Consider the following 26523-nt stretch of genomic DNA (forward strand, 5'->3'; position numbering starts at 1 on the left):
TATGCCTTGCAAATTCTGTTAATTGTCGACAGTGGTCGACCCAGTTCCTTTGCAATGGCATGTTGTTGCACACCGTGGAGGTAAAGGGAAACGATTCGCTGTCTATCTTCCATCCGAACACTTGGCATTGTCGCTTTCAAATGACGCGTCGAAGATCGGTTCCCAGTATATTACAGTCTTCCCGGCGGCAATAAAAATGTGTTCACTAACAGAACACGATTAGTTGCTGGGCGGGCGAGCTAGTTTCCTTCAGTCATCATGGGATTCATAGCGCTTGCAGACGGAGGCAAGAAATCGAGAACGGCGCACACAGCATAATGCATGTCATTCGCGACTTTGTGCACTCGTCTGCAATCACTGTAGACATGATAATCACTCACTACCAGAAAGAAGGGATTCAGAACCCCGACCTTAACCCGGTCAGTTTTTTTATTGTTTGCTTTGCAGCAAGGCGCTGATAATACGACGATGACGGAAGCAAAATTATAGCGCGGCAGGCAAGCGAGCCAAGAACGCTCGTTTCTCTGAACCACGCGGGCTAGAGCCGCTGCCGCCAGCGAAACCGCGCTGCTCAAGCTTCGATCCATACGTAGAAAGAATGATTGTGGCGCTCCAGTGGCAAAAAGCGACAACGAACGTCAAAGAAAACGCAAGCAAAAGCATCGCAAACCGGATGAGCGTGCCTGTGTTTCCTGTCGACAGGCTGATGAGTAAGTGGGACCTGTGGCCAGGCTTTCCGCGGTTCGCATTTCATTTGACGCTGATAGTACATAAATGTTTTCCACCACCACCAGATCCGGAATTCAATTTCAATCCGGCCACCACCTTTAGAGAGATCACCTATCAAACCCTTCATGGCCTCTATCCCCCTCCCTGTAAAAGCCTCCCCAGGGTGGGAGGTGCGCTGGCTTCTCTGCCTCTATACCAATACAGTACTGTGCCCGGCAGTACTTAAGCACTTCAATTCTTTCTCGGGCGCGTGCCCGCACTGCGAGTTTTCGGACACCTACCACATGGTGTGGGCATGCCCTTCCAATCCTACCTACCCACCCGTGAGGACTGGGAAGCTGCCCTGCGCGGCTGCTCCGAACTCTGCCCAACAGACATTGGTAGCTAGAGCCCGGGCCGCTGCGGAAGCTGCAGGGGTCCCGGACTAGGGATCCTCCTACACTGTAAAAAAAATTGCTCTCGTTTACGTAGAAACCTGGAGGCAATGCGTTGCCGACCACTGTCCGTAAGCCATTAACAGACAGTGTATAAAGCGGAAACTACAAATTTCAGTTACTGACATGGTACGTAACCAAAATTCGGCAAACGGATTCCATAATTTAAGTTACGCATTGTAGAGTACGGATGGCAACATTAATATGAATTTTGAAAACAGATTCCGTATACTAAACTACGCATTGTTGGATACGAATGCCAACCGCAATGCAGATTGTGAATATGGGCAGTCCGTAAAGAAATTACGTATTTTTTGATGCAGCAGCAAATACGTAGCATGGACGCTGCGACCTGAGTTATGGAATCATCCGTGTGAGACTCAAAATAACATTTGTGTTGTAAGCATGTAATGGGCAATGAAACCTTACATGCAAAAGGGTCGAAAATAACATACAGTACATGGATGGCTTCCAGCTTTTTATTATAGCCTAAATTCCTAAATTCATGATGCTTGATGATTGATCCTTGTGGCATGGTGCTTGTAGAAGCTTCATCTGAAAAGTAATGAATAAAGCTGATTAGCACATAAAAAAACGACAGTAACACATGCATCAGTTGCATGTTTAAATGCCTTGGTCATATCTACGAGGGGGTACCCAAAAGAAACCGGACTTATTTTTGTTTGAACTTATTTGTTCACATTTTAAGCACAGACCTTCAATCTTCTTCAAAGTATTCCCCGCTTGCAATGATACGCAAGTCAAATCTTTCATTCCATTTTTCAAAACATTGTTTAAATTCAACTTTTTTGATGCTTGACAGTGCCTCCGTCGTTTTTTTTCTTCACCTCAGCAACATCAGCGAAACGCTTTCCATTCACCTATTTTTTCATTCTAGGAAACAAAGAAAGTAGGACGGGGCAAGGTCGGGAGAGTATGAGGGTTGAGAAATAGGGGTCATGCCATTTTTGGTCCAAAATTGTCGTAGAGACAGGGCTGTCTGAGCAGGGGCATTGCCATGATGGAAAAACCAGTCACCCGACCGCCACAAATCAGGCCGCTTCCACCGCACACTGTTGTCCAATCTTTCCACAACATCCTAGTAGAAAGCTTCGTTAACTGTCTGACCCTGCGGAGCAAATTCTCAATGGACGACTCCTCTCACGTCGAAAAAACAAATCAGCATTGTTTTGAGGTTTGGTTTTACCTGACGAGCTTTCTTGAGGCGAGGTGAATTTGAAGTTTTCCATTGGCATGATTATTGCTTTGATTCAGGATTCGATTCAGGAACACTTGAGTTGTCCCCATAGCATCTTCCTTGTACGTCTTTCTTAATATTTCAAGAGTTTCCTTTCAACTTTCTCCGAGCAAAAATCAGAATTTCACCGGCGCACGCTGTTCACGAAAATCAGCCATTGCAAAAACGACATTCACCCAAAACAGTCGTCACTCTAAAACTCTGCCTAAACTAGGCTGACCTCCTTCAACGACGGCACTCGGTTTACTGACTCTGGAATGTTCGTTCTATGCGCTCCTAGTGGCAAAACGCGGTACCACAGAAGCTTTGCCGACCAAAAAATTTAGTCCGGTTTCTTTTGGGTACCCCCTCGTATGCTAGCTTTTCAGCTGTATCACACTTTACAAGCTTAAAGCTACCATGACGGCTTGGTTATCCAACTGGCCCTTATATACCTTATCACGTATAGCTGAGAGCCCATCACAGTAATCAACTCCCTGCTGGATGACACTCCCGAATCATAAAAAGTGGCTCCTCTGCCTCCATAGAAACTCTCCTTACACATTCTTCTATAGCACTCCTACCTTCACTTCAGCTCGACATGGCTATTTTTACCCTTGTGTTGCTCCATTTTGCCTCCATCGAAATGCAATCGCCACAGCTAGGATTGAACCGGGACTGAGCCAAAGTGCAGTGCAATATAATCGCTCATAAGTAGTTTGGTATGGAGTGTGCAGACCGCCAGAGAGGAGATTTTGGAGAGGAGTAATCTGCGACATGTCTGTTCACTTAGCTATCTGAATTTGTCATCGCAAGCACTGAAAGTCACGTATTACAACGAATATAGCCAAATGGTTTCACATCACATTGCTGCGAACCTAGATTCCAGGTCACATGCAATTGAAACAGCACTATGCATCATAACTGCAAAATATTCCTGCTGGGTCAGCCATTCTCTGAGCGCATGACAGCATTTGCTTGACCATTCTCTCACATAAATATGTAAGGTAGCTAAGACGTTTTGCCTGTCTGCTGAAACACCGCCTGTGAAACTACAGCTACTGGGAATGCCAGTTTTGGTATTTGCTATTTTGGTATTTGCTACTTGTAGTTTTGGGATTTGGTTTTGGTAATCATGCACTGTATATTCACGCTGTGTCCTGCATGACTGGCACAGTTATCTATGAAAAGCTGCAAGACTTGTACAGCCGCCATGAATTTTAATAATATAGCACGAGCGTCGACCGAACTGCTGGTCAGCGCCTTATAACGACGATAAGCGTGCAACAAGGTGAGAGTTCGCGCACGCGCACGAAGGCAGAGTGTCGTCTGCTACGCTGTTCCGAGCACGAGGACACACGCCCTGCCACTATCAGTTCGCAAGATCCCGCCAAGCCGTAGAGCGCATGTGCACGATTAATGTGAGACACTGCAAGGCTGATTAAGGAGGTGCTTGGAACCCCGTTTATCGCGATCCAGGCAATGGTTTGGATTAGCTGCTATATTTCTTTCCTTTTATTTTTTTTATAACTTTGCATCGTCAGGCTGGCCTCCCGTAATAGGCAAAAAAAAAATGAAATCGCGTCTCATGCAGTCTCACATATTAATCATGCGCATGCGCTCTACGACTTGGCGGGATCTTGCGAACTGATATTGTGGCAGGGCGTGTGTCCTCGTTTTCGGAACAGCGTAGCAGACGACGCTCTGCCTTCGTGACATGCGTGAACTCTCGCCTTGTTACACGCTTATCGTCGTTATAAGGCGCTGACCAGCAGTCGCTATATGATTAGAAATCGCGCTATATGATTAGAAATCAGGGTGGCTGTACGTTCTTGTGCACAGTGCAGCCAGCCAGTTTTGCTGCTTACTTGCGGCACAAGCTGGGGCGGTTGCCTAATCGCAATTGGAATTGCGAACAATGAATTACACATTAGAATACATGGATCCCTATGCGGTATTCGTCTACAACTGCTAAATAATTTACAGCTGAATTTCTTCTATCATGATGCTTCGGTTTTCATTAACCGAAGGATGGCTGTGACGTGTGGTTGGGGCATGCGAACCGCGAAAAAACTAATATAAATGCTGATCCACTTTTAGCCCACTACAGAACTTAAATTAGCCTGCTTCAAGAGCTATAATTACAACAAACCACATACCAGCAGTTATACTGAAAGTTTTTTCATGCCTCACATGACTTATCTCTAGGTCAATCTTTCGGTTTATGAACCCCAAACCAAAACAACGTCAAGAAAGATGTAGTGACAGGGAGAAGAAAACAGGAAGCACAGAATAATTCTGCTAGAAACTTCAGTGTAAATTCGCATTCTAACAGTTCAAATCAGAGCAAAGCATCAAATTAGAGCGTAGCTGCAAAAATGTGGACGCTGCTACATGAAGTTGGTCGTAACAAATGAAAGCAAAAAGAAACACTGCATTGCAAAGTGGTGCACTCACTCAACATGGGCAGTAGTCCGCAACTTCTGCTCCAGCTTCATCACTTTTGCATGGACAGTTGTCCGCGACTTCTGGCCTCCTCTCCACTTGCTTCCACTACTGGGATTCAATTGAAAGATCTGCCTGCAAATAACAAAGCAACGTTCATTACAAGAGCACTTTTCAAGGCTTTCCCACATTACACACCTCAGGTTAGTGTACTGCCAATGCAGCTTACCATTAGTTAAATATGAACTGTTTCAATTATTTGTTCTTATTCCACCCATTTGTAAACCTACTTTTGTGTCCTCTTGGCAAGACAAAGACATGACTAAACAAAAATACACATTGAGCATTACTCTATCAGACGCCATCCACTGTAAATGTCACCTGGAAGATGTTTCAAGGTTTTATGAAAAGTGAACTGCACTGTTATGGTGGAGTACAACTGAATGGGTGAAGTACAACAACTTCCTACAGAACAGCAGACCACATTCCTAGCAATCGTGCAGTCGAGTTTTGTCGACGTAGCTTAATTGGGAAGTATACCAATGTTAATAAAACAAAACCACATGTATAACCCTGGTAGCAAAAAGGGAAAAGAGACCCTAGACAAAGCTGGCTGCAGAGAGAGCTCACCTCTGAAGAAATTCCAGCGTTGTTGCAGCACCATTAGCATACTCAATGTTGAACACGTAGTATGCTAAAAACATTAGGCAAATAGCCTCGCAGAAGTCAGTGGGCGAAGCAATCAGCACCTCTTGCTCACAATACACGTAACAATGCTTGTCGTGAATGCTTCCTGTAAAACAATGAAAAGCATACAATTGTAAATATGTAATCAAAGAATGTTCATGAATTATCAATACCAACAGGGCTTTTTGGGAGGCCAGTTATAGCATGAAACAAAGTGAAGGAAAAAGTGCAAAAGACAAGGACGTGACACGACAACACAGGCAGCAGTGATTTGACAACAATCAGCGCCTGTGTTGTCATGCCTCGTCCAAACACTCACGGGAGCTTTGAGAAGGAAGAATGACACAAAGTGGAGTAATACATTTTCTCACATTCATTATTGGGAAGCAACTTAACAGCCAGCAGTATGGAAAAGAGGTTAGCTTACCAAGTGCGACAACAACAGGCGTTGATGGTAGCTCAGGGACCTTTGATGCAATACTTGTGCCTTCCTTGAAAGGGAGGGAAATATTGTTCACTTCAGCTGACAGTACAAGCTACTTGCATGGTGAGTAATCAAATTCACAAAATTTCCGGTAATCTATTTTAATGGCAACAGATCAGCAACAGACAATAACAGCTTTTTTTTTGCTGTAAATTCACAATTTCTGCAAAATATAGTTTCCCTGATAAAGGCAAGCAGGGCTCAATATTGATGCCCATGATACTGAGCCCAAGACATCAATGAGGAAGTTTATATGAATCGTTTTACTAATAAGAAAAGTTGCTAAAATATGGAGATGCATCACCTCCACATAGATGGAAACCTTTTAAAGGTGCACTGAAAGTAACTTCACCACATTTTTGTTTTTAGTAATAATCAATTGCATGGCTCTTTCTTGGCTATGTATAATGCTATGTATTATATTTCGACATTTTTTTAGGTTATTTTCCGAGTTAAAGTACCTGGTTTGTTAGATTGTGGTAGGCTATTCATGTAGGCCAACTTATTTGTTCTCAGTTTCCCTGAATGAGTCTTTTTTCCGAGATCAGGACAAATTTTTTATGACCTTGCACACCATTCACTCTGCACCAGTAAGACTTAAAGAGGAAGCTAAATGGGTGACACCAACACACCACAATCATATACGCAGTTCAAGCTCTAAGAACTATTCCTTTTTATTATGTAGTGTTTGATGGATCCCTTAAATAAACAGTAAGGGATCCATCGGCCAAGCGATGCTCCTGGTACTCATTACATTATTGGTGCCAAAAGTATTAGAGAACAAATACAAATACAGTACAATCAATACACAACATAAAATCCTGAAATGTTTTAAATAATAAGAAAAGCCTTTAACAACACAACTTTCGAGAAACCATTTGCTCACTGGGCTTGAGGCCAGGAAAGAGCCAGTGGTAGGATGGGGCGCCAACACAAGAAATATCCCAAATGGACATTCCATACAAGCGTATTTCATGAAATACGTAATGCTCACCTCAAAAACATGGTATAGGGCACTTGGGCGGTCCTTGAAGTAAGCTGCCAGCAGGGGCAATAAGAATTGCTGGCAAGCTGCTTCATTTTTCTTATTGGCATGCTGTTCCTCACAGAGCAGATACATGACATCCTTTGAAGATGTGTCTTGAAGGCTCTTCCTCAGCAGTGGTGCATAAGTGGCAACATTGGCCTGAAATGTTGTCTGAAATACACAAGTTCTGCATTTTGGAAAACAGCTCATGCACAGCACAGTGCACAGAATTCAGCACGACCATTAACTGCCCACTGTCAAGTGCATAGAAGCATATGCACTAACACACTCAACCCACACCCCCAATATTTATCATACTTTTGATGCTGCAGTATTCACACAGCAGTACCATCATACGAGTGCATGAACCTGACTACACGATAATCTAGAGAGTTTCTACTATTTCAGAGACATTTCAACGTCTGTACAAAAAATTGCTTTTGCATCCTCTTTTTAGAAAGAGGACACTTCACATAGGCCACAAAGAATCGTCCAAGTTTAAGTACATTTGTAATAAGGCAGTGATTATTTATTATCCACCCAAGCACAGTCATTCGCATGCAAGTCGTCCAGGTCAGCTAAGTGGGGAGACTGCCCCAGTCAGGCGGTGGTCGAGAGTTCGAACTCTGGACAAGGATGGGCTTTTAATTATGAAGTTTCTGTAAGCTGCATGGCTGCACTTGGATGGATGCTAGTAATTACTCCCTCATTAAAAATAGCCAAGATGCACTGAAAAGCTCACAAAGATATGAAACCTGAAAGCCTAAGTTATATTTAGCAGTATCGTGTCCAGCCATGACTGCAAAGCTAAACTGAATGTAGAACTCTTATATTATTGCTTGAAGTTTCTTACCTGCACATCTTTCCCTAAGAGATTGTCGCAGTGCCTGTAGAAGAAAGGCCTGTGAAACAGCAGAGGCCATTTCTCTTTCACTTCTGATGTTGTATGCACCGGGTTGTCGCTGTTGATAAAGTGCCTTTGCAGTGCGTACGTTTCACTCATGAGAGTCATTGCCAATGGTACATCAATCTCTCTTAATGTTTTCTGCCCTTCCTTTTTTAAAAACAACACTTTCTCTTCGAGGGTACTGGCCACCTCTGCATTGAGAAGAGGCTGCCAGTTCTGGCATCCATAATTACAGTTTCTTTTTCTTTTACGACCAAAGTCCTCGGGTGCTGAGCTACACTGCCCACGATGAAGATTTTCCACCCGACTCTCCATTTGTTGAAACAGGGAGTCATATCCCCTCCCAAGCACGTTGCCATCAAGAGCAGTGTCCTTAAGGGAGCCCGGGAATTTGTTTATAAGGTCCTCAGCCACTGTCCTTATAAATTCTCTTCTGGGACGAGATGTCCGGCGCCTCATCTGGTCGACAACATGCCGCACGAGTTCCCTCCTTTCTTTTGGTGGAAGGGGCATTGTGTCGCATTCGAGGCGTTCTTGTACGTTCTCTGGCAGACATTTTGTATCCAATACAAATATGTAGCTCTCCTGTTGAGCCTTTGACAGTCTTTCAGTGCCTCCTGCTCCACGTTGCTCTATAAGAGGTTAAAGAAACACAAGCTTTAGTTTCATTCTTTTGTTTTAATGTTTCATGTTCCTTAAATATATAAAAAACAAGAAGCTGTGCTGCTTGCAATGATCTGCAGTTAGAACCTTGCAGTGGCACTACAACATGAAAAATGCAGTGTTATATTATGAAACTAGCATGAGGTAATCATTAAAATGAGATGAAGTTGCTACCACAAGACTATCCTTAACCTTCTTATTTCATTGGAAGTCGCCAGAGAAGCTTTTGTATATACTGTGTCTGCACAGTTTTCAGCATCTGCACAATTATTTTGTGCGTATGGCATTCTGTCGTGCAAAAAATAATGCAAGGCCACATGTACAGATAAAGGTAGTGTTTAACATGTCAGTATAGCTCGCTATATATGCTACTTAGAGGACGCAAGGATGGAAAATTACAACAAAGGGAAGCTATACTCTATAAGCAGGATTAAACAGTAGTGTTAATATTAACCGAACAATTGTAACTGTGCATGCAGTTATTTTAACAAGACTGCTAGATGTGTTATGCAGCAGACAAGAATAGCATGCAGAATTAATAAATTTCACCACACCTTGAAGATTAGGTTTAGCAGGCGCCGAGGCTTCGCCCACAATAAATATTCTTTCCTGCACAGGAAGTTCGCTGAGATATTCTTCGAACAGGCCCTCTTCCAGCTCCGAACCGTCTTTAAGAAAGACCTGTGGAGGAAATATATGCATTGAAGGCCACAAAATTCTTCAATAATTCTGTGCACAAATCCACCTGTCCAGTTGCAAAGGGTTAACACACGCTAACCTAGCAGGTAGAGCTATATAGAGGTGCTTTGCACTGGAACAGAACAGGTGCTTTGCACTGGAAACCACATCCTGTACTCAGCAGTAGCTACTGTTTGAGACCTAAACATGGCGAAACAGCACGAGCTTTTTATGACCTTGCATGCCATTCACTCTGCACCACTAAGACTTAAGAGAAAGCTAAATGGGTGACACCAACACACCACAATCATGCTCAGAATCGCAACTAATTCAAATACACATACGATTTTCTCTCAAAACATCCCAAAGCTTGCAGAAAATGTTAGGTTTGCGATATATTTTCTCGTTCACAGAACTGTTTTGCAGCACACCGTCATTTACCTAACCATGAACATTATTTCATCACATCATATAATGCATAATGTCATGTATTCGGTGCATTCAGCAAGTCAAAATTATGAGAAATGTATAATGATGTCTGCAGGCATTTCACCACACAGCACAGGCCTTACCTTTGCATTTTCTGAAGTACAAATATCTTTTTGCAATGCCTGTTCTTTGATGTCTTGGTAGGTATTAACGCAAGCCACTTTTTTTATCCCATGGTCGACGCTCCATATTTTCACAAAAGGCATTTTGTAATTTCTGCAACAGTAAAGAGGATATTAGCAAAATAGCTAGCTTGCTGATATTTCAGGTCAGACCAAACTGCTTGGAAGAATGTGCTGTTTGCAGAGAGTTTCCCGTACAACTTGGCAAAAGATTGCAGAGAGATTCTTCCAAGTCATGTTCTGATGGGACAGCATTTTCATGCATCTGATTTCATTTAAGTGCATAAATACTAAGACAGGAGAATGTTTTCTTTATAGCTTGTCCTCAAGACTGCAGTAAAAAAAAATTGGTCTAAATGGCACTTTACAAGCAATTTCAGTCATTGTATCAGCAGGTTCACTATAGCAGCAATTAATGACGACTGGTTAAAATTGAAGGACAAGGTTTCAACACACCCACAAAAAATGACAACTTCATTAAATGTGCAACGCAACACTACAGCACAACAAATACACAAGTATATTCGGTTCCTAATTAAAAGTCCAACTCCAAGAGAACCAATACGTCCCAAATGAATTGTCACCACAGAAGAGGCCTAGTGGTACGAGCTTCCAGCTTGCATGTGGGAGGTATAGGGGTTCATACCCAGTGTCACAGGTACCCACTGGTAATGCAGTGCGTACAAACTTTCCCCTGGTCTGGTCGTTTTACCTATAAAATAAAATTCTCGAAAAACAGATCTTTAACCCCACCTTGTTTGAAGATAGGAGCCTGTGCTATGGCACTCTTCAGCCAAAGATGTCCTCGCGTCATTAAAATCCGTCATCATCGTCACTAACTAACATGTAATTAGTGGTTGAGAGGGCAGGCAGATGGTTTCTTGACACTCAGAAATTGAACAAGGGAGGGTAAAGTCTCAGGGTGCTTGCCATTGTTTCAAGAGGACTTCGTTTGGGCAAAGTGTTCATCATTGTCCAAGTTTAAATGGGGCCTCCAATCCAAGGAGGAAGACCTGATGAAGGGAAGGAGGGCATGAAGTGGTAGGGTGTTGGAAGGCCTAGTGAGAGGATTCACCCTCTGCATTCTTTCTTAAACTAAAGGCCCTATTTAAACCTCGCCAATGATGAATACTTTGCCCGTTAGGCTTTCTCTTCCCTTTTTCACGTTCCGAGCGTAAAGAAACTATCTGCCTACCCTTCCGCAACTATAGATTACATTTTAATTGGTGATGGTGTTGAAATATTTTAATGACACAAGGGCGTCATTGGCTGAAGAGCGCCATTGCACAAGCTATTTTCTTAACACAAGGTTGGGTTAAAATACCCATTGAGGGTTAACTCGATGAATTAAGCAGCATCGCAGAATGAAATACCAGGGAACAAAAACAGTCTAATGAAAATATACACAGACAAATTGCTTTTGCATGTTTTCTTCTTTGTAGTCACGTAAGGTGTTAAAACACATGAATCGCCACTTAGGCATTCACCCACAAGCGCTAAGTAATGTATTACTGAATTTCTCTCATGCTGTTGTGGTTTCACTTTCAATAGCTAAATGATGACTGCAGCGTCTTAACTAGGTATAGGTCACATGAAACAAAAACTTCATGATAAAAGAACAGCACCTATATTCATTACCATTCAGAGTCTTGATGTAGGGTGGCTTTTCGTTGCGACTTAAGACTATGATGCTGCTATTATATTGAGTTTTTCGTTCCTCAAATGACCTATATTAACCTTTGATGTCAAAGTGATTGCCTCATGTTACCGAAATCAAAACAGCATGAAAGGAGAAATTTAATTATAAATTACTGGCAAATACCATGCAGCAATCCTGCATAAGATTGTACTAACATCTTAAATATCACTGCAAAGAAAATATGCAACCAAATATTTGATGTCTAATATCCTTCAAGAACGACGTCAGAGTTATAGCGCTTCAGGGAAAGAGGAATCCAGCCTGATAACTAAATTCCCTTCATACTCGTAAGGACGATATGATGATAAATCCATCAAGTCTTTTGGAGGAACCAGCACTACAGTATCTGTAGACAGCTCTAATAAATACAGAGACAGGGCTCTGATGAACTTCCCAGGTATGTGCTGAAGCAACAGTTGCATGCCATCTTCCTCTTCCTTAAGAATGCAAACAACCTTGCCAAAGATAACTTCAAAACGTGTTCCTGTTATGAGAACATAATCGCCCAGGGTGTAGGTACAAAATCCAATAGTAGCCTTTCTTAACAGTGTGCTCTCCTGAAGGGCTGGCATGTGGCTAAAAGTTTCCACCAAATGCATTCGATCAGAATATCCCATGTCTGTAAATTCACTTTGAATGGGAAATAGGCCTTGAGCAGCCAAGAAAGCTTGGTACAGCTGGTGTTTCACAGCTAAGGTGCTGGTGACATTTTTGAAATTTTTAGCAGAGCGAACACACTCTTTAAAATACTGATGTTTCGCCTCAAAGCGCAAGGTCCACACATGAATAAGTGGGCCAAACTGCTGAGTAAGCTCACTATAGTGCAGCATATAGTGATGCTTCGGCCTAAGCTTGACATCTGGAAAGAGTTCACTGCGGCACATCACATACTCTTCGATCAGAGAACCTTCATGTATGCGATCTGAGCAGGCGTTACTTTTCTTGCCATTAACAAATCGGCTATCTCCATCAACACAAGCACCAGCTGCCACACTGGGTCTGCGGTATCTGAAATTTTGGTTCCTACATAGAGAGGGAGTAGTCTGAGAAGTGTGCAGTTTTGGATGGCATGTCCTGCTAGCTTCTCGCCTTGGCTTGGTACTCTAGCTGGTTTGTTTCTCATGTCACGGGCTGCATATCCTAGGCCTGAGATTCTGTTGTTTAAATACTCATACGAGAACCAAACTTTTGTCTTGACAAAGTACCGTATGTATAGGGCCAAATCATATTGAATGACTCCCTCAAAAACATCATGCCCAATGCATGGAGGCAAGCCTGCATTGCACACGTGGTAGTGGTCAAGGGCATGGAAAGGAGAATCTGCAGCAATACCGAAGCTATTTTGCATACCCCCGGTTGCCAGCTGTTCTAGGGAGCTCAAATAATTCTTCGGGTTTCGCCTTTCTGCAAGCATATGCGGCTCCTGCTCAAATTCTGCTCTTGAGATCAGACAAAATCTACAAAAGTGCACTGAAGAACTGAAGTTCTGAGTGAAGCCCCCAACTGCATGACTCCCTAAGTTATCACCAACAATAAAGCTCAAGCGGACCCTACGGGTTTCTCCATTAATTTCTATTCCTGATTTTTCGAGGGCAGCCAAATCTTGTACTATAGGTTTTAGCACACGGTGGAGCCCAAACTCTTTTACATTCTTTTGAGTGCAAAGCATGACCAGCTGCAAGGTTTCGACACGTGACCTGCAATCCAAAGGCAGGTTACCAAGTGTCATGTACACTCCAAGCATCTTAAATTTTCCCTTAGCTGAACCCAAAGGATTTACGACCTCAAACTCGTCTTGGTACAAGATCACCTGAATCTCATTCTCGGATGTTGTGAAGTGCGGATGGTCCTGCATGTACTCCCCAGATATATTGTTTGCAGAGTTTGCTATCTGGCACATGAGGAATTCAATGAGTTCTCCAATGGCAACATAATGGTATGTGCAAAACATATTCTGCCTGTCCAGACCAAGTGCCATCTCAGTAGCAGGAACAAAATGAAAGTTTTTTTTGTAAAACTTCTGACGGCAATGCAGGGACCTGAGTGCCCCGGATGCTACACTATGAAGCAAATCTTCACCAAATTCAGCCTGAACTGTTGACAGAGCATCACCCGATAAATTTTTTGCTACCTCACGCAATGCCATATCCTGGCTCAATTTGTGCAGATTTTTCATTCCTTCCATCACATACTGTACAGTTTTTGCAGGCACATGGTGCTTGCTTTCTAGCTTCAGAAGGAAGAGTGCTACATTCTCAGTAAATAATGCAGCATTTTTAGAGTGGCTCTCATTAGGCACTTCAATTGAGTCAACAAACATAGGCTGCTCAAGGTCTAACTCAGCAGGAGCCTCTGGCAGCATCATCTCAGCATCACAGCCAACCTGGCCTAAGCTGTGTGATGTGCCCTCTCTTTTTGGATGATAACGACACAAATGAGTCCGGAATGAGGAGAGCGATGTCATCACACTGGCACAGCATGCAAATGGACAGACAACAGAACTGACACCATTCCTAAAATGTTCAGCCATATGTGCAGTCAGACTGGTGCGAGTCTGTTGGCTCTGGCACATTGGCACACTACACATGAGGGTTGTGGATACCACCTCATCACGCTGCTTTTTGTGATGTCTGTGGACATGACTTTTGAAGGCTTTGTATGTCTTGCATACTGCACCACACGAGCTAACCGGACAGAGGGCACCACCAAGAACACTGCTATGGAAGCGAAAATGCTCAAAATAGGCCAGTTTTGTCCGAAATGCCTGTGCGCACAAGCCACAAAACTCCATCCTATGTCATCATCATCCGGCGGTAACGCTATAAAGAGAAAAACCAGTACGAAGTACTTAGTACATGCCAGTGGGGTAGTAGTCATGATGCAGGTCTTAGTTAAAGGGCCTCTACCAGGTTTCTAAAAGGTAGTTATTATTACTATTTATAAGGTATCCTGTATCTCCAACCAGTACATGGTCAGACACCCTTATGAAGGAATCTGTTTCTCCTTTAGAACAAAATACTAATTCAAAAGCAATGTTGTGACAAGACTGAGTGCTAATATAAAAAAAAATCAACAAAGTGAGCTTAGAGAGACCCACTGTCAGAATCAGCGAATAAGGGATTTTACTGCACGATTTCCTTTTCTCATAAATTTTCATTTTCAACCACCTGGTCGAGTAAACATATACACTAATACAACTCAAAACAATGAAGCGGCCAGTAGATACCCCCCCAGAGGAGGCCCTACACTCAGTGGCATCTACTAATTCACACATGTCTAATCCCCTTGGTCGGGCTAGTGTGAAATTGCAGAGCGTGGCAGGTGAAAAAGGATTAAGCAGGATTTAATCATATTTTCCTAGAAATCATGAAGATCACTCAATGCCATTGACTGGAAGCCCTCCTATGAGGTGCACCTGCCAGTTTGTTCTGGAGTTGTATCCTACTACAGAAGTGCGGCACTCAAGGCTGGGAGTATGACTGCCTAAACGCACAGGTACAGGGTAGTCCACTTCTAGCTTAAACACATGACCAGACTCGCTCTGCCCTTCAGATGGCCAATGCGTCCTGAAGCATAGAGGCACAGACATAGACGAACCTACATCTAGTGCTCCTCGTCATCTCACACTTCACTTTGTTGGATACATGCAGCAGACACACTGGCCTCCTGAAGAGTGCAACCATTGTGCTCGTGCACTGAAGCTCGAAGTAGATGACCCCACAGATGGGGGACCGCGGCACATATATGTTAACTATAAATATCTCAGTATGAAAACTACAGCCGAATATGAAGTAAACACAAGTTTTGGTAACTTGGGCTTTTTTTTGTTTGTATTTTGTTTGTAAAATTATTTTTGTACTCCTCTTTAAACATTTTTATCAAGTAGTGCACAGGCAACAACAATGAGCTTACAACAAAACCAAAATTTTTGTACTGGCAGCTTCTTGCTATGGATATGAAACAACAGTGCATATTGTCTCGAAACTAAAGACATTAAGGAAAACGATTGCCCGTAACAGGTTCATAACATTTAGGCAGTGTTTGTTGTGGCGACAGCCAGGAGAATTTCCGTGCTGAAATTCTCCTGGCATTCGCTTCTGTTTGGATACAGAAAACCCAAGGGGCATTTTGTCAGGCTTTCAGAAAAGAAAGTGCTGCAGGCATCCCGAGTTGAAACAGACAGAGGCTAGACTGCTTTTTGGAAACAATGTGTACTGTACTAGCACAGGATTCAATTAGAGAGTTCAAGACTTGCATCCATGCTTGACATGGGAGCCACCATACAAAGTTTAGCTGAATGTACTGTTGCACTGAGAACACCATTTTCATTGCGTACAATGGCACATGAATATTTTTAGCCTTGCACTGTGAAGTTCACAGTAGCCAAGAATGACTGTAATAAGTAGCAAACAGATTACTCTCAAGCTCTACCCGGTCATTGTGCCAGGAGAATTGGGGCCTCAGGGATGTGAAAAGCAGAAAAATTCTAATGTCGCCCTAGTAGCTAATAATCATCATAAGCCTGACAACACCCACTACATGGCAGAGGCCCCTTCCATACCTTTCTAATTAACCCTGTCCTGTGCAAGCTGCGGCCACCCTATTCCACCAATCACCTGCCCACCTAACTTTCTGCCTGCCCCTGCTACACTTGCCATTTCTCTTGGAATCCATCCTGTTACTCTTAATGACCATTGGTTATCTTGCCTTCACACTACATGTCCTGCCCAAGCACATTTCTTCGTCTTCTTTTAGACTAGGATGCCATGAACTAACATTTGTTCTTAGCCTCACTAGGCTCCATTCCTGTCTCTTAATGTTACATCCATAATTTTCCTTTCCATAGCTCGCTGTGCTTTCCTTAACTTAGGTTGAACCCTTTTCGTTATCCTCTACGTTTCCCCCCCCCCCCCCCCCATAGGCAAGTACCTTTGTTGTATCCTTCTTTTGAGGGATATTGGCAAACTGCCATTCATGAGACCCTGCCAAGTGCACCCCACCCAATTCTTATTCTTCCTAGTTTTTCCCTCTTGTGATTCAGACCTGTGGCAACTATCTGCCTTAAACACTGTTCCTTTCAGAGACTGCTGAACATTTTTCCATATAATCTTATAAGTCATTGATCATGCCTTGCAATTCATCCCAGAATGACTTAGCAAGGCAATGTCATTATTAACTCTTTTCCCAAACTGTAGCCAAGCGAGAGGCCAACTCCGTACTGTTGGCAAGTCTTTTGGCACGACAAAGTGGGGTGCCGGCAATGAAACGGGTACACAGATTTCACGATTTCCGCGGCCTGTACAAGACTGCTCGCGCCTATACACAAGTGCGTTATGCTACCAATCCTCGGAAACACTGACGTGTCCACACAACGTTGCAGCCTGAACTTTCAAGCGAAGACCGATCGAGCTCGGAACAGGCCGCGCCAGACCACGGTAACACTAGTGCGACGTACAGTCTGGCTATCATAGGTTACACAGTGCGGGACAACAAGAGTACAAGTCAAAACACGCTTACCCGTTCGACGAATGCTGAAGGTAAGTAGTACGTCCTGTAGCAAAGCACGCAGCCTTCGACGCTTGATGGAACGATTGGTCTGGGGGGGGGGGGGGGGGAAGATGTCAAACATCACACGGCGCGTCAGTGAAATTTCTCGTAACACCGCACAGCGACATCAGTAACTGCGCCAAATTTTTTCGTTATAGTTGCAGCCGGTCAAACCAGCCACCTGCGAAACTGCAGTGGCGAACATCGCTCAAAAGTTTGATAAGAACTTTGGAGAGCACGAAACAGGACGTGCCAGATTGCGGTAAGCCTGCAGCGACGTTCGATTTGGTTAACGTAAGTTAAACAGCACGTGACAATAAGAATAGAAATGAAAATGCGCCTACCTGTTCAACAAAATTGAAGGTACGTCCTGCAACAGCGCACGCAGCCACCACTTGATGGAATGATTGGCCTGTGGGGAGGTAGAGAAATGTCAAGCAACGCACAGCGCAAACGAATCTTACCTGCGTAACTGCAGTGGCGAACGTCGCTCAAAAGTTTGATGAACTTTGGAGAGCACGAAACAGGCCGTGCCAGATTGCGGTAAGCCTGCAGCGACGTTCGATTTGGTTAACGTAAGTTAAACAGCACGTGACAATAAGAATAGAAATGAAAATGCGCCTACCTGTTCAACAAAATTGAAGGTACATACTACGTCCTGCAACAGCGCACGCAGCCACCACTTGATGGAATGATTGGCCTGTGGGGAGGTAGAGAAATGTCAAGCAACGCACAGCGCAAACGAATCTTACCTGCGTAACTGCAGTGGCGAACGTCGCTCAAAAGTTTGATGAACTTTGGAGAGCACGAAACAGGCCGTGCCAGATTGCGGTAAGCCTGCAGCGACGTTCGATTTGGTTAACGTAAGTTAAACAGCACGTGACAATAAGAATAAAAATGAAAATGCGCCTACCTGTTCAACAAAACTGAAGGTACATACTACGTCCTGCAACAGCGCACGCAGCCACCGCTTGATGGAATGATTGGCCTGTGGGGAGGTAGAGAAATGTCAAGCATCGCACAGCGAGAGAAATGTCAAGCATCGCACAGCGCAAACGAATCTTACCTGCGTAACTGCAGTGGCGAACGTCGCTGAAAAGTCTGGTGAAGTTCTGTCAGGTACGGTGGCGAGTCAACACGGTAGTCGCAAGCAAGGACGTCTGTCCCTCTTTATAGACTGCCTCGGGAAGGGCACTAGCATGGTTTGAGCCAGCTGGTTCTTATCCATGACGCACAAAAAATTTACAGCGCAGATGGCGCGCAGACACAAGAGCAGGAACTATTTCTGCTATTTCGTTCCGCACTTCGATCGCGGAGGCCACGACCAACCCAACTAAGTAATCCCGCCGCTCGGAAGGTGGCGCTACCAGTTTTTTTTGTGTGTTTCGTTTTATTTTTTCTCATTTCCTTTTATTTTTTTTTTCTTCAGCTCGGACACAAGTTTTGTACCCGCCCGCTACAAATAGTTGTACCACATACCACACTATTATCATCATCAGCTTCCCGGGGCGTGGGTAGGGTGGCTAGCGTGGGCGGGCCCTAGTAGCACAAATTGTTGCTGAAACATTGTACCAATATTACCTTTTTAGGTTGCACCAACGTGGCTAGCGTCCTCCTTTGGCCATGTCAAGACAACATACATACAGAAACATTGCTGCGACGTTGTCTACAACATTGCATCCATATTTAGCATATGTACAACAACATTGCAGCAAAGTTTCATCCACATTCACAAAACATTAAAATCAAACATTAGTCACGTCGCCACAACATTCAGGGGACATGCTTGTGCAGCACACATGCAGTTCATACTAGACGAAGTTCCATGAAAATATGCTGCACTAAAAGACAAGACTAAAGGAGGGCATGTAAACATTGTAGCTGCAGTTTAGTATTCTTATTTAGGGCAGTTCTTTTTACATAATGCAGTGTTCTCGGAACACATGGCAGGAAGCAGTAAAATGATAGCTAGTTTAAAAAGGTGCTTGGGCTATAAGAGACGCCATAGTTGAGTTCCCTGCATAATTTCAACCACCTGAAGTTCTTTAATGTGCACTGACATTCCGCAGTACATAGGACATGGCATTTTGCCTCCATCGGAATGTGGCTCTTGTAGTTCGGACTGAGTCCACATCTTCGGGATCAGCATCCAAGTGCCCTAACCACAGCTGCAGGGTGGTATGTAAAGTACACTTTGCTGGAAAAAAATATATTTATCATGAACAAGTTTTTCCTGTCAGTTATGAAATATAAAACGCATGAATAATGCTTTTCTGATCTCAACCACACTTTCATACAAAGTGGGACAAGCAAGGTGTAATTGTAGCAGAGAAAGGTTTGGTTTGTGGGGGTTTAACATCCCAAAGCATCTCGAGCTATGAGAGAGGCCGCATGAAGGGCTTCAGAAATTTCAACCACCTGGGGTTCTTTAACGCGCACTGACACCGCACAGCACACAGGCCTCTGGAATTTCGCCTCCATCGAAAAGCGGCCGCCGCAGCCAGGATTCGATCCCGCATCCTTGGGCACAGTAGTCGAGCGCCTAACCACTGCACCACCCCGGCGGGGCTGTAGCAGAGAAAGACTGACATACAAACAAAAATATTTATTACTAAAAAAAAATGTTTGGCACTTAACAAATACAAAGATCAGAACAATACCAACAAACTGTGTCATTGAAAGTTAAAAGCTGGTGAAGAACACAAGGAAAAAGATGACGTCACAGTAAAACTAAAGCTCTCATTTAGTTGCATGAGAAGTGCTGGTAAAACAATGCATACACCAAGTAATGAAATACAAAATTCAAGGTGACACTGGCTGACAGAACCATTACAAATACAGGTTACGGTAAACAAACCATGCATTGAAGCTGGCAAAATAAAGCTTGGTAGCAATTTGCCATGTTGTAGACATATGCCTAATACAGCTCCAATCACAATGCTACATTCACTAGGAAACAAAGCATGGCAAAATTTCTCAGCACCAAGTGTGAGTCCCAGAAGCTACTGGCATTTCAAAATACTGATAACAAGAACAGTACAAGCAATGATCAATTCAAACAGAAAGCAATGAAATTGCTGAAGCATGAAATTCTGACTGCTTTAATACAGTGAGTTTGATGGTGATGTAGTGTAGGAAGCACGAGTGCAGGGGACGGGGCCAGTAGAGCCAGACAACTACATCACCGCACCGTCCTCGGGCGGTGTTTCGGACCAATAAAAATGATGAGGACCCTTTTTTTACCTGCCAGCCAGCATGTCACTTTCCTACACAAAGAGCTCCCCAACAGTTATCTCATTCCAGATGCTACTGGCAGATGGCTTGGCAATGCAGCTGTGTAAGGCTCTATCGGCCACTGAGTGGCATACACCACTTTTGTTCTTGACAGTATGTTAAAATGTTCAATGTGCAAAGTCATCAGACAAAATATTACTATTTTAACTGCCCAGGTTCCTAAAAAAGTGAAAAAAAAAGAAAGATACAAGCTTGGTTTAAAAGAAAAGCAATAAAAAGCACACAAACAGCATAGTATAAAGGGGTAATAATAAATAAATATTGCAATGATACCAGCTCACTACACCGGTTAAATATTGCTTCTAAAGACTAGAGGCAGCAACTAGCAGCACATACACAGAGAACAATTAAGATTCTTCTTTTATGAAAAAAATACAAGCTTGCCTGCACATGGCAGAGCAGACAGAAACAACGGATTAGTATGCGAATAGTGCAGCGTGAAATAAAAACAGTAAACATTTGCTGCAACAACACTGATTCACCACAACAATGAAATATTGCTGGCAGGAACTAAAGGTAGTGATAGCAAGTAGGCACATTGATAAAAAATCTAAACAAAGCTGGCTTAAACAATGAACAGCATACAGACAGCACAGCATGAAGTGGTAATAACAAATAAATGCTGTAATGATACCAGTTGACCACACCAGGTAAATATTGCTGCCAGGAACTCGAGGCAGTGAGCACACTTAGAAAACTTGTGATCAATGTTTCATGAATAAAAAGATGCAAGCCTGCTTCCAGAAAGCACAGTGAAGCAGAAACAATAAACGGTACATGAACAGTAATGACAAATCTTATCGGCAATAACAGTTTCACCACACCAGTAATATAGTGCTGCTAAGGAATAGAGGTAGCAACATTGCCTGCATAAACCTTAACATTGATGTACTGCTCTTCATTCCACTGGTTCCATGTCAGCTTCAGCCCTTACCAATCTGGCGATCTCCCTGAAACATAAAGGAAACAAGCTGCTTCTTGAAAGAAATGATGCTTTCTGTGACACCAAGAATTAACACGTATACCTCATTTTAAGCTCTGAAAGGTAACCAGAGAAAACTAGCTTTATCATTAAGCACTTGAGGTGCAACATATACCACAATATATATCGTAGCCTTTGAAAGTCACCATAAATTTACTTTTTGGACCATGCTGCAAAACGTGGACTCAAGTGTAAACAGCAAGAGCATGTTTACATTTTCTTTACAACTAAATATGCCCTGTTAAATGCCATTGACAGAATGTACTGTTGGTAATGCCACAGAAAGAAATACAAGAAATGCTCAGTGTATTTGCGGCCTTTAGGAAGTATGCACACACCCTTCAGTCTCGTGCATGGCTTAAATGAGCTTGCAGCTTGGGTTCTTTTGGTCCAACATGAATGCCGCAAAGAGGTGACAGCAAGAGAAAAGAAAACACGAATAGCCACTATTTGTTGTTTGAACGAGAACAACATACACTCTGTCATTCTTTTAAACAGCCTGTCATGAAACGTCTGCTTCGCGAAAAGTTTGTCTTAATATAAAACAGCATGACTTCTCGACTTCTCTCTTACTTATGCAGACCATTCACAAGCAATTACTTCTTCATGCTGTGTGGCAAGTGGGTAAGCAGCATATAGTGGAAGCTCATTAATTAGCCAGTGCCATGACAAGCAATGCGGCGGCTGCCTCCTCTCTGCTCCGCATGACCTTCAAGACATGCAACTACAGTAAAAGCTCATTATTGCAACCCCCATTAATTCAAATATCCGAGTAATTCAAATTGTCAGCACTGCCCCACAGCCAACACCCATCTACTATGTCTCGAATGCTTGCCAATTCAGGCATTACAGGTCTCGCAATGATTAATCCCAATGGGATCCCAAAAGCAGGTCGCATTTAGGTATTATTCACACAGAACTGATTGTGAAAATGGCTTTTTTCAATCATGAACTGCATTCTGCAGAGATGACTATGCATCTCTGACATATGCACAACAGCAAGAGTGACAAATGGATGGCCTTAATTCTGACCCAAAGTATGCCAAACACTTAATTTCGGCTTCACTTTTAAGAGCTTCGGCTGCTGGCTGCGCATCAGCAAGCCAACCAAGCCTAGCTGCATGCCATTTTGGATGCTCACCGACAGCCATGTTGGTGGCATTGATTATTTCCCTTGCTTCCACCCGCATGGTTCTTTCATTACACCGACACTGTGCAGTCAAGCCTCCTCAAACTAGGTGAACCTCCTTGTGAGAGGGAACCACCACTACCGTCTTGCACTATAGGAACAATGCCAAGGAGACTTGCACCATTTTAGAGTAGTTTTGCACTCATGCTCTCCATAGTGTGCGCACGACACAGCATAAATGCAAATGCAAAAAATTGATATTGTAATGCTGTTCTCCAGCAGGTGACCATTTCCAAGTCTTTTACCAAATAAATATATTTTGATGCAAGCAGTTCTTGTAAATTTTTTTAGCTTATTGGATAATTCAAACTTCAAATAATTCAGATATTTTTTTCCAGCCTCTGAAGTTTAAATTATTAAACTTTACTGCATACAAATGATTATAAGGTGAAGGCAATAAGCCCTAGAACTATTCTTAAGAAAAAGCAACGACAGAGAGGCAGAATTTGTGAAACCATACAGTGTGGTAGAACACTAAAGAAATGTGCAAACGCCAGCATTTATCTTAATTTGCTGTAAGGAGCTATGAAAAAGAAAAAAAACTGAAAAAAATTTCATACCGCTTTTTGCATCTAGAAGGAGCATACCGCAGCCAGTCTGCTATGCACATCTGAATCTGGCAGTCCGTTGCTTTCGGAAATGTGCTTCGAAGTGTCTCTGCAAGAAATAGCACAATTTAATTGCTTCCAGAGACCTCTGGAGTACTTGCACTCCATTACAAATACTTGCACAGTTGAGTATTACAATGGTCTAATTTTGGCCACTTTCAAAAGAAAACATACTATTCAGAAATGTTAAGCGTTAAGAAACAGTCAGAAACAAACAATTTATTTCACTCTTAATATCAAAGCTACTTACTGAGTGCTCAGAATGGTGTTTTCTGTCCACAATATGCCTATACTGCTCAATGGCAGCAAAACATACTGTGTGCAATTTTTTTTCATGAAAATTTTTCATCAATAACGCGCCTATTTTGGAACACTATAAGGTGAAAGCAAAGCTCATGTCCGAGGAGTCATAGCGGCCGCCGACCGTGCTCGCGCCAAAGTCGCTGCATGCAGCGAATTGGTCAGCTGAAGGTGCTGAATACATGGCTTGCATGTGACGTCACGTCCGGCGGCGCGCGCTGCGGCGGACATGTTGGTGCAGTGAGCGGAGTCGGCGGAGTGCGGGCCGCATGTGTTTAGTCGTGTTCGCTGGAGGTAACACGTGCAATTTTGCCTTTTGCCTAGCATGCCGCCGCTTGTCAGTAAGCAGCCATTAGACGCGACCTACCGCTCAGATCTAACGGGGTCTGAGCGCGTTCGGTATGCGGAAAAAGTTCGTCTCTGCAATAACATCGACCCCTTCATGCTGCGGCCGGGAACAGACACGACAAGCGATGTCGACGTATTCCCGGAGGTTTGTTACGGCGACATCGTCAATTACCTCGTTTTCTCGGCAAACTTCCTGACCCTCGAGGAAATGAAGGCATTTAAGGCCACCGAGGCGCATAATTATTTCACTAGCGGCTGGGTGAAGGGGCTGTCTGCAAAACAACTGCAAGATGACAAGGTACTTCTACTTGGAGAGGTAAGCCGCAGGACTTTGATCTTACTAAGGATGAGAGTAAAATAATAACGTTTATTGAATTCACAAGGGACTGAGTGTAAGCACTCGCTCAGTAAAGTTCTAAAAAGGACTGTTTACTAACGGTCAGGCTAGTGATTCATTTCTCTTCGTAAGTACAGTACCTGGACGATTTCAAATTTTTCATCACGTGTCATTCTATTTTTGTGGGCATATGAAAGGAACCGTTGCTGATTTGTTTTGTTTTGGCAACCTAACAAGTTATTGCGCGAAAAAGAAACGGGTCACGCGTGAAGATTGTTATCGCTCGCTACAGATTTGCCGAACAACAATTTAGGTCTCGCCTGTTGCGTCGCGCAGTTTTTATGGCCTGCCTTAACTGATCAAGCTCATCGCTGTTGCCGTTTTCGACGGTCCGGTAGCGCGACAAGATCGACAGTGATGTGCACCTGTGCAGAGATGTGCCCAATGTTAATTTGGACTTGGCCATATTTTCCTTGCAGGTGAACCATTCACAAAGGTTGCGAGACCAGCCTCTACGTGTGTGGATTCTGTGCAAAAAAAGTGGGGCTGTGCTCACAGCCCACTGCACGTGTATGGCAGGAGCAGGAGAGGCCTGTTCTCATGTGGGAGCCTGCCTTTATGCCGTTGAGACCGGAGTGAAAATGAAAAACGCCACCAGCTGCACCTCGAAGACCAACATCTGGCTTCCTGCCTATGTGGAGAAAGTGCAATTCAAGAGGCTCAAAGATATCAACTTCACTTCATCCAGGATGAAAAAGCGAAAGCTGGATGATACAATCAGCAGCAGCACTTCAAATGAGAGTGAAGCGAAGAAACGAATGGATATCCCACCACCAACAGAAGAAGAACTTGGAGAACTTTACAGAGCTTTTCAAAACACCAACGTTGTACCTGCGCTATTTTCTGTGCTGCCAGAATATAACGAGTGTTTTCAGGAGCCTGTACGGACACAACCTGCTCACTTAAGGAAGTTGTACTCACAGGAGAACTTGGCTAATGATCTTGACGTGCTTGTGGAGAAGGCCAACGACTTTCTGTCCACATTTGCAGTCAGAGAGGACACAGTAAAGTCAGTTGAGGCTGCAACAAGGCACCAGAGCAACTCATCGGACTGGTTCCTTTACCGAGCTGGCAGAGTGACAGCTTCAGTAATGAAAAGGGTGTGTCACACAAGTGTTGAGAGCCCCAGCTTGTCACTGTTGAAGTCGTTATGTTATCCTGAACAAAATTCTCTCAATGTGCCTGCTGTTATGTGGGGTCGGAAACATGAGCAAGATGCTTTAGAGGCTTACAAAGCTAAAGAAGCCACCAAGCACCACGACTTCCAGTGTCGAAGGTCAGGGCTGCACCTGAGCACTGCTTACCCATTTGTTGGCGCATCACCTGATGCCATAGTCACATGCAGCTGCTGTGGGAGAGGTGTTGTGGAGTTGAAGTGCCCATTTTTGTTGAAAGACGGTGAAGAGATCACCACCAAGAATTCGTGTTTGAGTGACATCAATGGAACACTTAAGCTTGACAAAAGTCATGCTTACTACTATCAAATCCAGACTCAGATGAAAGTGTGCCAGGTTGAATTCTGTGACTTCGTGGTGTGGGGACCGAATGTGTTACACATTGAGAGAATAAGGTGTGATGAGCCGTTTTGCACTGACATATTTGCTCGTGCGCGGCAGTTTTTTCAGAGGGTAATTTTACCTGAACTGTTCAGCCGCTATTTCACACGGCAACAAAACAGTCTTGAGGACAAGCCATCTGACGGTGTAGAATACTGTTTCTGCCGTGGACCGGATACTGGCAAAATGATTGCTTGTGACAGTGCGTCATGCCAGTACAAGTGGTTCCACTTTTCCTGTGTTGGACTCAAGCGCAAGCCGAGAGCAAAAAAATGGTTTTGTCCTGAGTGCAAAGAAAACAAGAGTGATTAGCCTGTTTTCCCTCGCTCTTTTACTTAAGTGCAGTTCTGGCTTCCAGCTTCTCTGTTGCCGATAAAAAGAAAATATACCCTGCCTTCTTCAATCCCTCTGTGTCAAGGCACTATTCATCTTTCCACATCAGCATCAAGAACAACACTGAACATAACACACAGCTGGCAATTGCAGGAATACAAAAATGTGTTCAAGTTGCATTGTAAAACCACTTTATTGGAGTCCATCTACAACTTTCATCAAATCAGAAAAATTTATACATCTCAAGATGTTACATTATGTGTAGTGGTAAAGGCAGTAACACTGCTTCGTATGTTCAAGAGGTGTATATATTCAATGCGGGCCACAAAGTATGGTATACTTAAGACATGGAGACAAAATAGAAAGAA

At 43.5% G+C, this 26523-nt stretch overlaps 3 protein-coding genes across 3 annotated transcripts in view; 2 read left to right on the forward strand and 1 right to left on the reverse strand.

Annotated features, from left to right (window-relative positions):
• The window catches only part of LOC149354017 (uncharacterized), a 114053-nt gene that overhangs the window by 23910 nt on the left and 63620 nt on the right, over positions 1-26523 (forward strand). The gene's annotated exons all lie outside the window — the stretch shown is intronic.
• Positions 1627-18492, reverse strand: LOC149354018 (uncharacterized). Its single transcript, XM_089583003.1, has 14 exons — positions 18215-18492; positions 18062-18136; positions 17910-17985; positions 17774-17848; positions 17493-17697; positions 17119-17197; positions 9864-9996; positions 9168-9294; positions 7897-8582; positions 7011-7214; positions 5960-6023; positions 5476-5638; positions 4858-4980; positions 1627-1718 (listed from the first exon to the last, which is right to left on the reverse strand). Exons 7-14 carry the CDS (start codon positions 9984-9986, stop codon positions 1715-1717), a joined length of 1494 nt encoding a protein of 497 aa, XP_089439129.1. The 5' UTR covers positions 9987-9996; positions 17119-17197; positions 17493-17697; positions 17774-17848; positions 17910-17985; positions 18062-18136; positions 18215-18492; the 3' UTR covers positions 1627-1714.
• LOC149354019 (uncharacterized) lies at positions 17493-26514 on the forward strand. Its single transcript, XM_089583002.1, has 2 exons — positions 17493-24185; positions 24686-26514. The coding sequence occupies exons 1-2, from the start codon at positions 23847-23849 to the stop codon at positions 26132-26134; spliced, it is 1788 nt and encodes a 595-aa protein (XP_089439128.1). The 5' UTR covers positions 17493-23846; the 3' UTR covers positions 26135-26514.

Source organism: Amblyomma mixtum, chromosome 3, assembly GCF_055824585.1.
Source record: "Amblyomma mixtum isolate Tamu chromosome 3, ASM5582458v1, whole genome shotgun sequence".
Classification (NCBI taxonomy): Eukaryota; Metazoa; Arthropoda; class Arachnida; order Ixodida; family Ixodidae; genus Amblyomma; species Amblyomma mixtum.